Source organism: Schistocerca gregaria, chromosome 7 (assembly GCF_023897955.1).
Source record: "Schistocerca gregaria isolate iqSchGreg1 chromosome 7, iqSchGreg1.2, whole genome shotgun sequence".
Taxonomy (NCBI): domain Eukaryota; kingdom Metazoa; phylum Arthropoda; class Insecta; order Orthoptera; family Acrididae; genus Schistocerca; species Schistocerca gregaria.
Window position 1 is genome coordinate 176,605,242 of NC_064926.1, and position 15,686 is coordinate 176,620,927.

Genomic DNA, 15,686 nt, shown 5'->3' on the forward strand with positions numbered 1-15,686 from the left:
TTTTCTGGCTGAAAATAAATAGTTATGAAAAAACGATGTACTAATCCTTCATCTGAAGATATTGCAAGCCTGGAGATTGTATACCGAGATAAGGGTTATGTTTTGTCAGGGATCTGCTGAAATATCCTCCTCCCAATGTAGTCACTAAAAAAAGTTCAGCCTTCTACTAGGTTCTCTTTATTTAAGCATTAACAGGATGCAGAAACTCCGAAATAGTGAAAGAAGCTGACGTCATCCATAGACTTTAGGCAACATGAACGAGAACTCCACATACAAAGGTTAAGATATGCTAGTATAGAAAAAAAAAGACGAACACTAAAAGACATATTTTAAGAAACAAAACTTTTGTCCATTATGGGTGTAGAACACTGCGACTGTAATGAATGAATGTTTCCAGAAATTACTGCAACCTTTTGTCTTTTGTTAAATTCTTCCCTTTTTTCCGTTACCGAATTCGATTCGTCTAGTGATTCATCATCACATGATACATATTTAATGCATTTTGCAGCGTTATAGGGGTAGTGCAGCTGTGGCAAAATGTAAAAATGAAATGTGTAAGCCCGGAATGTGACGACAATTATTCACATTATAAGATCGATACAGTTGCATTACTTATGGTGATTAGTATCTGTTAGTTTGTTCCTGGAGCACACATTACAGACAGCAGAAATATGCACACATATTCTACACATTGCAGACAACGAAATAAAATGGATCTCCAGGAACAATTAGAAATATTCACCGTAAACAATAACGCAGCCCACATCATCTTAAACGAGCAAACTGACTTCGCAAAAAGCTTTTTCAAAATTTCAAAGACTATTTAAACTCGAAAAGCTTAACAACCCAAACCAAACACACACACACACAAACACACACACATGCACGCAAGCCCACGCACACAAATACCCCCATCCGACACAAGAAAACCTTCATACAGAGCTGTGATCTTCATTTCATAATTAATGATCAATGTTTATTGGACATAAAGGTAAGTGTCATACACAGTTTCAGTTCTAAAATTGTAGGTGAAACATCAACCAAGCTCATTGTTTAATAGGTTTAGTAAATAGTATATATCAATTTTGTAACGTAAATACGTGTTATTTTTGCAGTAAGGAATATGATATAAATAGAGATAAGCAGGTTGGGGTAAATAAAAGTGGCCTGGAGAACAGAGTTCAGGTCTACCAAGAAACACAGCGGAGGAAGGGCAATACAGTGCTGACCTGACTATAGGTGATGTTGAAAGTGACCACCATTCATCTTTTGGCACTTTTGGGCCCTATCAGCAAGTTTCGGAAGGCAGATCTAAGCTGGACTGCCGGAATTGCTGCCATCTCAACCGAAAAGTTCTGCTGCAGTTCTTGAAGATTATGATGGTTGCTGCGATTGACCTTCGACTTGAGGGCTTCCAATACAGGGTAACCGGTCACTGACAGACCAGGTGACCAAGGTGGCCCCCTAGGGCCGCGACCAGACTGCTGGTTTAGGTGGAGTATTCGTCCGCATGATCGACGTGATATGCTGGTCCCTTATGACAGCGTGGGGTTGATTTAATAAGACCCGGGAGTACTTTCTTGTGAATTGTAGCGATATTTTCTAATGTGCGGGCACGTTTAGAAAAGTTTTTTCAGTTGTACAATAGAGATTTTTTTGACGCCATTTTCGGACTAAACGTTGCGTGGCATTCTTTGCTGGCACTTTGACACCATTGAACTTCTCATCAACCAAATCACCACACCGTTTCCACGACTTTATTGTCACGTAAATTTTCACAATGAACAGCCACTGCTACACTGCGAATCTATAGTCCCCTTGACATTGCTCCACTCACACTGATATATCTTGCACTACGCTCTCAACAAGCGTGGATCACATGATGGGTGTACACGTGATGTGTGCGTCACGAAGTTTGGTTATATGCAGACATGCACGTCCAATCATATCCACCCGTCCGAGCCACTTTAATTTGCCCCAACCCCCGTGTAATTTACTGTCCCCAATCTGCAATGCAGATGCTGAACGAAGACACTGCTCCCATGAAATCTCTTAGAAGATAAATTTAGTAATGGTGAATAGTTTACTTACGTTTAATTTGTTTACTTGTTACCTCTGGCTAATTTTGTGAATTACTGTAAAATAAACGTCACTGGAAAACATCCTTACGTTTTCCAAAAGAATCTGTGCACCAAGTACAAACCAACAGATACTGATCGCTGTAACTAATGTAAGTAAATGGATCTCATTATGTGAATAGTTCTCGCCACAGTCAATGCTTACATATTTCGCTTTTACCTTTTGCCACAGCTACATGACCACTACAGTGCTGTAGACATGCAACAAACATACACGCTCTGATGGCGAACTGGTAGGAGATTCGAATTCCGTAGTGGAAAATAAAAATTAAAGAAAAAAACTAAAGGCGTTTGGTTGAAATAGTTTTATGGAAATATTTACATACCATAAGAGTTATAAGCAGTGTTCATCTTCGCTACTGTAAGGCGCCCGTCTTCTAGTGAAAGCTCTTTGCTTTCCAAATTTTACAAGATGGAAGAATGACTAAAACAATAAAAAGTGTCCAATAGACGTGGTGTCTGAAGTGGATACCTTAAGAACTAAGCGTACTTATTCATCTTCGCTACTGCGAAACACATTTGTGGGGAACAAGTGCTCATAGCTCTTATAGTATACACATTACAGACCGTGACCACTGAACATTTTTACTGTTTTATCGCATACTACAACCACGTATAATTTTGAAATCGAAGTGCTTCAAGTAGAAGAGATGTGTTTCACAGTTTGGAAAATGAAAAAGTGATCATAGCTCTTAGGGCGTGGATTTTAGAGTCCACGTTTACCAGACATTTTCCTTCTTTTTGTGTTCATACTACCACCCCCGAAAATATAATTACTAAACAACCTAATAAGGACAATATTTATACTAGTACTATTAATAGTAATAATAATAATAATAATAGCAATACGCTTCATCATGAAAAATCCTGATACTATTGACAACTGTATACGAGTTAAACAAGTGTGCGCTCTGTACATACAACTTTCTTATTGGTGCAGTGAGACGTGCTGTCATCGATTCCATCACTCACTGCGCTTGTGCGCGTTATACCAACAGTATATTCTTACAAGCGTATGCACACCACCATTGCAGGAGAGTGTGTTGTACCTAGGGTACAGTGTACCTACAAACATAGATGTTTTTTTATTCGTTACTTCAATCTAGTGAGTGAATTTAGAATTACATGAAGGGGTGCACACTGAGGAGCACCATTAGTAATTTCCGCTATTTTCTATAGTTTCAGTTAGAGATGTCTGTCTTTTGTGCAGTATTTGTAAATATTTAGCATTATCCAAATTTAAGTTCTACAAATTGTTAATAGTACAGATACAAATTTTATATTGTGTCAAATGTTATGTGTTTTAACTATTATGTTGGTGCATAACTTTATAGCGTTTTTTCCATAAGTTTACACTCAGGTGACAAAAGCCTTGGGATTTCGTTATGCACGTTTGCAGATGGCGGTAGTATCGCGTACACAGGTAGTGCTTGGTTGGAGCTGTCATTTGTACTCAGGTGATGGGCACGAAAAGGTTTAGAATATGATTATGGCGTGCGACGAGGATTCACAGACGAATGCGGAATGGTAATTAGAGCCAGACCCATGGGGCATTCCATTCCTCAAGTCTGTAGGGAATTGAATATTCCGAGATCTACAGTATCAAGAGTGCCCCGATATCATCGCATTTCAGGCATTATCTCTCACCACGGACAATCCAGTGGTCTATGGCCCCCATCTAACGACCGCGAGCAGCGGCGGTCGCACAGAGTTGTCGTTGCTAACAGACATGGAACAAAGAGTGAATTACCGCTGAAATCAATGTAGGACGTACGGTGAACGTAACTTTTAGAACAGTGAAGCGAAATTTGGCGTTAATGGCTTATGGCAGCAAATGACCAGAGTGAGTGTGTTTACTAGCAGCATAACCGCCTGCAGTGCCTCTTCTGGGCTCTGACCATATGCAGACTGTTGGTGGCTCCATATTGGTGTGGGCTGTGTATACATCGAATGGACTGGGTCCTCTGGATTTTCGGATACTTGGAGATCAATTGCGGTCATTCATGGACGTCATGTTCCCAAACAAAGGTGGAATTTTTATGGATGACAATGCTGCATGTCAACGGGCCATAATTTTCACGACTGGTTTGATGAACATTCTGGGCAATATGAGCGAATGGTTTGGCCCCCTACATCGCCCGACATGAATACAATCGAACATCTATTGGACATAATCGTGAGGTAAGTGCACAAAATCTTGCACCAGCAAAGCTTTCGCAATTATGGACAGATGTAGAGGCAGCAAGGATCACTGTTTCTGCAGGGGATTCCTACGACTTGTTGAGTCCACGCCTCGTCGAATTGCTGCACTACGCAGACCAAAAGGAGATCCGACAAGAAAGCAGGAGACATTCCATGACATTCGTCACCTCAGTGTAAAAACACAACAGATAAAAGTTACAGAGACTTAAGTCATCAATAATGTGTTCTCCTTCACTATTTACAAATGTCTGCCAATGCTGGGGTACCTTTTCGATTCTGCGACTGTACAAATCACGGAAGAGAATTTTCATCCCGAAAGGAAGTTGCTTGAGGGTTCTTGAGTAGAGTACGTAAAAGGTGAAAATCTGAGGATGGAACATAAGCTGAATAAGGTGGCCTTGGAACGATTTCCCATCCCGACTACTGTATAGTGTTTTTCGTCAGTCTAACAGAATGCTGGTGGACGATATCTCGGAGTAGCATCACACTCCACGCTATCTTTCTGATTGTTGCTCTTTGACTGCGTCTGTAAGACGTCTCAGTTGTTGACAATAGATGTCAGCAGTGATGGTTAGACCACGCTGAAGCAATTCGTAGTACATCGCACCGTCTCTGTTCCACCGGACGCATAACATTATCTTTTCTGGATGCGGGCATGTCTTCGTAGGGAGAGCTGCTGCTTTGTTTCGGTCAAACTTTCCGTTCTCTTCCTAATTTCACGATAAAGACCACCAGTAGCCATAAGGGGTAAGACAGGACGATGTTGTTCACGAGCTAATTCACGACAAGCAAGCAAAGATGCACAAATGGCCACCAGCTGATATTTGTGATTTTGGCTTAAGGGCGTGCAGTACACAAACTCTATATGTTTGAATCTTCCCCATTCCGTACAAAAGTTGCACGATCGTGAAATGCTCAAAGTTCATCGCATTTGCTTGTTCTCGAGTTCACTGACGTGGATCGTTGGGTATCAATGCGTTCAAAAGACCGTTATCTAACACCGAATGTCTTCCTGAACGTGGAGAGTGACTAATGTCAAACGATTCTCCTTCAATCGACAAAATTATTTTCTTGCTGCCCTCTGTTCAATGGCAGTATCGCCATTAACGGCGCAAATGTTTCTGTCTGTCTCCTCTGCTGTCACCCCTCTATAGACCTGAGAGAAAAGAATATGTCGAAAATGTTCCGATATACCAACACAACACTTCATTTTCTAGCTTCCACAACTCCACTCGCTACCTCCAAATGCAAAACGATAATATATAAACTGAAATAGCAAGGGCGAACTACAAATAAAATATGACAATCGACAAATAAACCCACAGCAACCGGAATACCAACATGCAAAACTAAAGCGCCACGAACTTATGCACTGAGCTAATACTTATGTGACATGTAGACTCTTAAGCAATAATTCATAGAACACGCATCGCCTACTACCCTGAAACAAGTAAGGTTTTTTACCATATATCGTCTGATCCGTGAAAATGAAAAGAATTACTTTAATGTCTTAACAGTCTTACCTGTTTTGAAAATGGAAATGTGTAATAGTGTACAATAGCGATTATTTCGAAGCATAATTGGTTTTTATAATACGGACGTTTAATTTGATTTCGCTTAGTGGTTATTGGTGTGTAGTACAGTAATAATGTAAGAGATATGTGGTTAAATAATATACTGATGAAACTTTCTCTGTCGCACCACTTTTCTCTTTCAGTAGAATGTTTATTCCTAGATACTTTGCCATATTGTACCCAGCAACATTTCGTACAGCCATAATTTTCTGGAGTATTTTTTTATTTGGGAAAAAGACTCCTGCGTGTAAAAATTTAATGTCGTCTTTTAAAAATGGAATTAGAATACGTATAACATTTCTATGAGATGAGTGGCTAGAGGCAGCACTCTGAAATGTCTGTCAAGGTATGACACATTCCACAGCAGGTAGAGGCAGCAGGGCACTCACCCACTACGTTGAGCGTGACGGTCCTGCTGAGCTTCTGCTCGGCGGCGCTGACCTGGCACTCGTAGTGGCCGGCGTCGCGCGGCTGCACGTACTTCACCTGCAGCGTCCACGTGGACGTCGAGTCGACGAGGAACGCCTGGAAGCGATCGTCCGCGATGAACGTGTACCGGTCCACCGTCAGGATGTGCGAGTCGCGGCGGCGCACCCACGACACCTGCCACAGCCAGAGGGGACCATCATCAGCGAAGGGGCCCCAACGACTGGGTGACGGCTGGGAATGTTTCTAGTTCTCAACAAACAGGTAATGCTTGCAATGATATACTCACAGTCGCTGACCTTTTCTTGAGACAGATACAGGGTGTTTATTGTGAAAGCTGTAAGAAGTTTATACAGCAGTTTGAAATAATAGTTACAACAGCTGCTAACAGATGGTGTTGCACGCCGTACAGCTCATATCATCATACATAAGTGAAATAAACGTATGAATACAATCTTTGCAAACAATCACATCACAAGGTTTTCAAAATGTTCATTAATGGCACTACAGAGGTGGCGCAAACGAAGAATGAAATTCGCCAACACATTTCGTAGTGTCTCAACAGAAATGGATTCACATGCCACAGAGGTCGCCGATTCAAGATCGTCCAGTGTGGCGTGATGCTTCGGGTAGACCATGTGTTTCACTGTGCCCCACAAAAAAAGTCACAGGGAGTCAAATCCGGCGAATATGGAAGCCAATCCGTGCCTGAACCAGTAAATTTGGGATATTCCAAAGCAGTTACTCGATATCGGAAGTATTCCTCAAGAAAGCGAAACACTTGTTCGGTCCAATGTGGTCGGGCTCCATCTTGCTTAAACCATTCAGTACCTGGTCGATCTTCTAACGCTTGCTATGTGGCGACAAATTGTTCCAAAATTACAACGTAACGTGCACCAGTGACCGTATCTCGAATAAAAAAGGGCCAATAATGCCTCTGCTGCATACTGCAGCCCACACAGTAACCTTAGGAGAATACAGGGATTTCGCTTCACACCAACATGGCTTTTCGGAACCCCAAAATCGCCAGTTCTGCTTATTCAGTTATCCATTCAGGTGGAAGTGCGCTTCATCTCTAAACCAGATGCAGCCAACATCAAATCCTTCACTATCAATCATTCTGAGCATCTGATTAGCAAAGGCAACGCTTTGTTGCACAGCTCATAGGGGTATGGCCTGGTGCGTTTGAATTTTGAATGGAAACATGTGTAGGCTCTTTCTCAGGTTTTTTTTTGCGTGCTGGAACGCTTCAAACCAGTCTTAGATGCAATTCTATGGACTGATGACATTGGATTTCGCTGAATAATTCCAGAAACTGTGGCGATATTCTCAGGCGTAACTACGGTTTGCTTGCGACCAACATGCTCCACTAGATCATCAGTTACGCTGCCTGTCCGTTGAAATTTTGCGAAGAGCGTACGAATGGTTTCCGCATCGGGTCCTTTTGGAACATTACATCATGCTTGAAAACTTCGACTTGTTGTCGTAGGACTCTCTTCTAACCTGTGGTACTCTAGCAGCAGAAAAACGCGTTGTCAATGGAGTACATGGTTTTAATCTCTTCCTTCGGTACGCTAACCTCCTTTCATGTTTCAATAGTGGACCTGATCGCTCTGGGATTCGGCTCACTATTTATACTAGGCATTACGTATGGCGATTACAGCGCCATCTATTAGCAGCTTTTGTAACTATTATTTCAAACTGCTGTATAAACTTCTTACAGATTTCACAATAAACATACCGTTTACTGCATTCTCTATCGATCTTTGTTTTCGAGATATTTAATTTTGAAATCAGGGAGTCCTTTTCCGGGCACCCTGTAGTAGATATTGAAACCTTCGAAGAAATTTTTCATTCATGAACGTTGTTTGTTACGGATGCGTGTTATGTACAGGGCGTTTATAAATTATTTGTTCAAAAATAACCTTCAATCGTGGAAAGTGTAAATTACTCACAGAAATGCACAAAGTGCATTTTACACTGTTCAGGTAGGACAGTCACCACCGACCTACTACCGATATAAAACTGTCAATGCAATGATGCGTCACTTGGCAAGGAATTACTCGCAGTCAGACACACTTACAGTGTATGTGGTATCAGTGAGCGTGCTGTCCATGTGAAATGGCGAAGGCATGCGGTCTATCTGAGTTTAACAGAGGCTCAGTACGAACATTGCGGAAACTGTTGGGTCTTAGAGGAGTGCTGTGGTGAGTGTCTTCAACACGTGTTGAAAGAATTTCAAGATGTCGTGGAGCTGGGCAGTCACCATTCATTACAGACGTCTGATTTCGTGGGCTCGGCAGACTGGTAAAACAACATGGGCAACGAACTGTCGTGGAACAAACACTAAACTTTAATGGTGGGCAGAATACAAGTGTGTCTGAATACGCAGTGCGCTGAAAACTCCTACCAATGGGCCTCAGCAGCTGACAACCCATGAGTAGTAGGGCAAGGGGGGTATTAGCATTGTTATTGGGTGGCTTAAGTTAGGAGCAAGTATACATTCAGGTGCCATCCTGTTCTTCTCTTTTGATTGACAGGTCCTTAACCTACCCTTTTGCTAAGTGGATTATGATCCCTGGGGATAATTAATCATTCTCCTCCTTCTTCCAACCCCTCTGGAAACTTCAAACCCACCTCCTCCCCACTCGGCAATACAAGTACACTTCCTACATCTACATCTACATCCATACTCCGCAAGCCACCTGACGGTGTGTGGCGGAGGGTACTCTGAGTACCTCTATCGGTTCTTCCTTCTATTCCAGTCTCGTATTGTTCGTGGAAAGAAGGATTGTCGGTATGCTTCTGCGTGGGCTCTAATCTCTCTGATTTTATCCTCATGGTCTCTTCGCGAGATATACGTAGGAGGGAGCAATATACTGCTTGACTCTTCGGTGAAGGTATGTTCTCGAAACTTTAACAAAAGCCCGTACCGACCTACTGAGCGTCTCTCCTGCAGATTCTTCCACTGGAGTTTATCTATCATCTCCGTAACGCTTTCGCGATTACTAAATGATCGTGTAACGAAGCGCGCTGCTCTCCGTCGGATCTTCTCTATCTCTTCTATCAACCCAATCTAGTACGGATCCCACACTGTTGAGCAGTATTCAAGCAGTGGGCGAACAAGCGTACTGTAACCTACTTCCTTTGTTTTCGGATTGCATTTCCTTAGGATTCTTCCAATGAATCTCAGTCTGGCATCTGCTTTACCGACGATCAACTTTATATGATAATTCCATTTTAAATTACTCCTAATGCGTACTCCCAGATAATTTATGGAATTAATTGCTTCCAGTTGCTGACCTGCTATTTTGTAGCTAAATAATACGGGATCTATCTTTCTATGTATTCGCAGCACATTACACTTGTCTACATTGAGATTCAATTGCCATTCCTGCACCATGCGTCAATTCGCCGCAGATCCTCCTGCATTTCAGTACAATTTTTCATTGTTGCAAACTCTCGATACACCACAGCATCGTCTGCAAAAAGCCTCAGTGAACTTCCGATGTCATCCACCAGGTCATTTATGTATATTGTGAATAGCAACGGTCCTATGACACTCCCCTGCGGCACACCTGAAATCATTCTTACTTCGGAAGACTTCTCTCCATTGAGAATGACATGCTGCGTTCTGTTATCTAGGAACTCCCCAATCCAATCACACAATTGGCCTGATAGTCCGTATGCTCTTACTTTGTTCATTAAACGACTGTTGGGAACTGTGTCAAACGCCTTGCGGAAGTCAAGAAACACGGCATCTACCTGTGAACCCGTGCCTATGGCCCTCTGAGTCTCGTGGACGAATAGCGCCAGCTGGGTTACACACGACCGTCTTTTTCTAAACCCATGCTGATTCCTGCAGAGTAGATTTCTAGTCTCCAGAAAAGTCATTATACTCGAACATAATACGTTTCCCAAAATTCTACATCTGCTCGACGTTAGAGATATAGGTCTATAGTTCTGCACATCTGTTCAACGTCCCTTCTTAATAACGGGATGACCTGTGCCCTTTCCAATCTTTTGGAACGCTTCGCTCTTCTAGAGACCTACGGTACACCGCTGCAAGAAGGGGAGCAAGTTCCTTCGCGTACTCTGTGTAAAATCGAACTGGTATCCAGCGGCCTTTCCTCTTTTGAGCGATTTTAATTTTTTCTCTATCCCTCTGTCGTCTATTTGGATATCTACCGTTTTATCATCTGTGCGACAGTCTAAAGAACGAACTACAGTGCAGTCTTCCTCTGTGAAACAGCTTTGGCAGAGGACATTTAGTATTTCGGCCTTAAGTCTGTCATCCTCTGTTTCAGTACCATTTTGGTCACAGAGTGTCTGGACATTTTGTTTTGATCCGTCTACCGCTTCGACATAGAACCAAAATTTCTTAGAATTTTCTGCCAAGTCAGTACATAGAACTTTACTTTAGACTTCATTGAACGCCTCTCGCATAGCCCTCCTCACACTACATTTCGCTTCGCGTAATTTTTGTCTGTCTGCAAGGCCTTGGCTATGTTTATGTTTGCTGTGAAGTTCCCTTTGCTTCCGCAGCAGTTTTCTAACTCGGTTGTTGTACCACGGTGGCTCTTTTCCATGTCTTACGATCTTGTTTGGCACATACTCATCTATCGCATATTGTACGATGGTTTTGAACTTTGTCCACTGATGCTTAACACTATCTGTACTTGAGACAAAACTTTTATGCTGAGCCATCAAGTACTCTAAAATCTGCTTTTTGTCACTTTTGATAAACAGAAAAATCTTGCTACCTTTTTTTAATATTTCTATTTATGGCTTCAGGTTTGCATTATTCGAATAGCCCCTTCCACACTTACAATTTGATTGACTAATTAATTAAATTGATCAATTAATTAACCCCTACCATCATGTAATTCGCCCTAGACCTCACCTCACACCCTCCTCCCCTCCCACCTGGAAATTGGTGCCACTATGCTGGAGAGGATGTATCTCAATACAGGAAATTCAATTACGTAGCAAAGGGTATATTGCTTATTTATAAAATATTCAATCTGCAAGAGTTGTACCTCTGCTGCTCATCATTCTCCATCGTTTGGGAAGATGCAGGTCTTGTCAAATACATCTAAGAACAAGTAGTTAATTCCATCGCCATTTTTTATTCCGATTCTGCAAGGAATACCACGACATAATTCATTATACGTAATTACACTGTGAAAAATCTTTTGATCACAAAGCACATGCCTTCTGCAGTCCACCAGGCTGCACCATCCCCCAATGTCCAAGATACTACACTACACCCATCCACGACAACGCCTCCATTGTCATGTTGGCTGCCACACAGCCAGCCACCTTGTGCGATGGACAGACTAGCGGTTGCACTAATCCCCAAAACTAAATATTCAGTGGGTGGTAGAGAGCATTTGCTTGGAAAGGAATTTCTCAGGTATCAAATGTCAAAAGGCTCTCTTTCTCATTCTCTCTCTGTCTTTCAATAGGTCACATACTGTAGTGTGGCACTGTCAGGCCCACACGTGCCATGACTCAGTTTGAACAGCAAGCAACTCAGGATTTACCTGATAACCCCCAGATGTAGACGTCTTGGAAATATCCCTCACCCTTTCTGATTGTTTGGCTAATTAATTAAATCAATGTACTTTGTGTTGGACAGTTCCTTTTTGCATCCTACTGGTCGATACAAGGATTGGAATATTTTGGAGGATTCAATCCGGCAGCCAACTGGTTCCCCAACATGACAAGTTTTTTTTCCCCTCTTGCCTCATATTGGTACAATTGTGATATTTAGTAGGAAGTCCATTGCATTAGAGGAAGCTGAGAATTTCAAAATTCAGCTCATTTGCGTACTATGTCCTATGTCCTTGAACAATCTGTGGAGGGTTCGATTGCTGTGAGTGCTCACAACACAACTATCAGAAACAATAAATGGATCAATGGGGAATTTGAAGTTGCGAATGAGTCTTTGCAGTGCCTCAAGTTAGTTCTCGCAGCTACAGCAAGACGAAGAATGAGCAGGAGGAGGAGGAGGAAGAGAAGGAAGGATCTACAGTGGTACAGGACAGAAACAACAACAACTGTCACTACAAGACAGTACACTCCGATGTATTGAGAAGCACCAAACATGACACACTTAAAGCATGATCAAGTCCGAAACCCTAGTTTTCATATCTAGATGTCAGAGATAGCGGAACACTCACACAACCCGCACGCTCATGTCCTGATATACACACGAAGCATGAGAATTCCCTAGAATCCCCTCGTACAGCACCAGTGGCAATGCTCAGAGGCCACAGAAAACTGCTCCAGTTGTAGATATGTGTGTATGCCAGAGTGCATCACCTCCAGCCCTGGAGGGCATGTGGGGATGACTGGAGTGATAGAAATTTGGATGTTATCAACACATTAAGCACCAAGATGCGGCAGTTCTCAATATTTAATTGCACAGTTTTCGATGGAGAATACATGCAACATACATGATCGCGGACTCAGCCCAGTGCATACTGAGAATTAGTTCAGTATTCAGTTATACAGAAAGTGCCGTCGCTGGGACCTATCCCTGCACCAGCAGGCAAGAACCAACTAGCCAGCTGGCTGGATCTTTTCTTTGTACCTGCAGCTCGCGATTGACTTAGGATCGAAGTACCCATTTGTTCCTGTCAAAGGCTACCTCTGCCACGCACTCCCATTCGCCAACAATGTCGTCCTAATAAAGAGGGCACATATTTATAACTGGAACTACAATTAAAAATTACGCTTGCATCCGCAATATGACGAAATTAGACAATGAGCGAAGTATTGGAAATACCTCCTCCTGATGCTGTGGTTCTGGAAATATCAATAGCTATATTTCTATAACGATTGTACGTAATTTTCCAAGTAAAATTCTTCACACACACCTTACAGTTATCGATGCATTAAAAAGCAATCTCCAACGTCAAATCCATACCTCTCTTACAGTGGTAGAGAGATATTTTCTTTGCACATGTGAGAACAATGACCACAATAACTTTACACCCCAACAAAAACTTAATATGACTGCTGATCACAGTGAATCTATCATACATCCTCTAGTAAGTACAATACTTCGCCAAAAACTGATTGCTGGCACCATGAATTAATATCGAGGGAGAATCAGCGGTGGATGGATATGCCTCATTTGCTTTCCTTGCGAGTGATATCAGTCTCCATTACGAAGAGAGACGCAATTGTCTAATAAACGACGAAATGTTCAAAACACGATTCCCACAAACATGTTACTCAACCTGCAAAATAATTGGTCTTGGTTGTACAGGAACACATAACTATCATTAGAAATATTAATGTTAAAAACTGGTCATGTTTTATTAGTCAAACTATTGTGTTGCCTCCACACGAAGTGGTCTTCCATACACCTTACATAGTGATGACGAGGTATACATTAACAGACCGAACTTGCAGATGCATGTCATCAGAGGTGTAACCTCGTAACAAAATCACCGAAATCACCGAATTTAGAAAGTGATTTCGGCTAAGAATCGTAGTATTAAGCTAATATTTAAAACTACCTCTAGCCGCTGCTAGATATTTCCCACACCAACGAACTGTATATGTAGCACAGGCTATATCGATACCATGTAGACAGCGTAAGAGAAGTTCTGTGATATATTTGTGTGGCAGTAGGTGAGGGAGGATGATGATTGATTGAGGATGATCATACACCGTAGATGGTATGCTATGACAGGAATCACTTAAAAAAACGCAACTGTAGATTGAATTCATAAGAAAAGTACAAAATACTACGGCCATTACGCTGTTTTTTTCAATTTATAGAGTCACGCTTTGAGGTAGTAATGCCATCTGCTATTTGGAATCTAGTCTATCCATTCAACCACATACTTCCGTTGGATCCCGTGGAGAAGTGTTCAAATGGTTACAGCCACCGGTGAATTATATTTGTAGCACACTCATATCTCGAAACGTCACCCTGTTTGAACTTATCTGCTAACGATACCATACAGCAAAACTCCAGTGTGGTTTTTTTAGACAGTGTCTCTGCATCTTGTAACTGTCCTTCAGTGTCTGCCCCGCCCTCTCTCGAGCTTTATCGAAGTGATCGGATCAATTTAAGTCAGAATTGAGCAGAGGCTGTACTTGAACATTACGGGACTGTTTTATCTGCTCATCTCAATTGATTTGAATTTTTTCTTCATTTAGAGGTAGTTGATATTCATCATACCAACTACAAGTTTCATCCAATAGTCACTCAACAACGACACCTCATATACTATGACACCATCAGCAAACAGCCACAGATTGCTGTTCACCCTGCCCGTGAGGTCATTTATGTGTACCGAGAATGAGAGTGGTCCTATCACACTTTCCCTAGGAAATTCCTGACGATAACCTTGTCGTTGATACTGATATGCACTCACTACTGAGGACTACGTACTGGGTTACATTACTTAAGAAGTCTTCCAACCATTCACACATCGGGGAACCTATTCCTTATGCCTGTGTCTCCGATAGTCTACAGTGGGGCACCGCGTCAAACATTTTCCGGATATTTAGGAATAGGTCTATGGAACCTACACGTTGCCCTTCATCCATTGTCCGCTGGATACCATGTTAGGAAAGGGTAAGAGGATTTTTACACGAGTGATGCTTTCTAAATCCGTGCTGATTTGGAGCAGAAGGCTTTTCCTTTGCGTTACCTTTGTTATCACACAGTATTAAAGAAGCGTTCTAGAAATGTTGTGGGAGGACCACATTATAAAAGAAACTTATTAATAGAATCAGATTTGCGGAATACGCCATCAACATACATGACGAGCTATAGACCCTTGCACCTAGTTCGGGCTATCTACATTGATGGAAATTCAGAATGAAACGTCATGAATACACTGATCAAACGTTAGTAAACTGACACTGCAGGGTTTACATATCAGTGGTTTATCTTAAATTTAATCCATGCGCTAGCTTATTTCCAGTTCAGAAAACAATCATTCCGTGTTGGGTTGGAAGGTCTGTCTACCATCGAAACAGGATGGCCAGCCGAAATGCTCGTGCAGCTTGTTGCTGTTTTTGAAACTTTGGAAATGTCGGATTATGCGGGTGAGGGACATCAGAGATACAGGCAGTGCTTACTGTTGGAAGTACTCAAATGACTACGGACTCAGGACAACAATGTGTCAGTTAACGTTATTACAGGCCCCTTGCGGAAGGATACTCGACGGCAACACCGTAGGGTTGTACGACCTGCTCTGACGAACAGACGGTGGCCAACGTCTGAAATCCGGGCAGTGGTTTTAGGCAGACTTTCATCACGAACTGTAGGAAACAGATTACTGACTGTGGATTGAGATCTTCAATTGCCTGCATC

At 42.1% G+C, this 15,686-nt stretch overlaps 1 protein-coding gene across 1 annotated transcript in view; it reads right to left on the reverse strand.

The window, feature by feature from the left end:
• Positions 1 to 15,686, reverse strand: part of LOC126282340 (hemicentin-2-like) — a 198,508-nt gene that overhangs the window by 78,086 nt on the left and 104,736 nt on the right. The window contains exon 3 of the mRNA XM_049981997.1: positions 6,304 to 6,517. Within this exon, the coding sequence (XP_049837954.1) occupies positions 6,304 to 6,517 (214 nt within the window). The remainder of the gene's footprint in view (positions 1 to 6,303; positions 6,518 to 15,686) is intronic.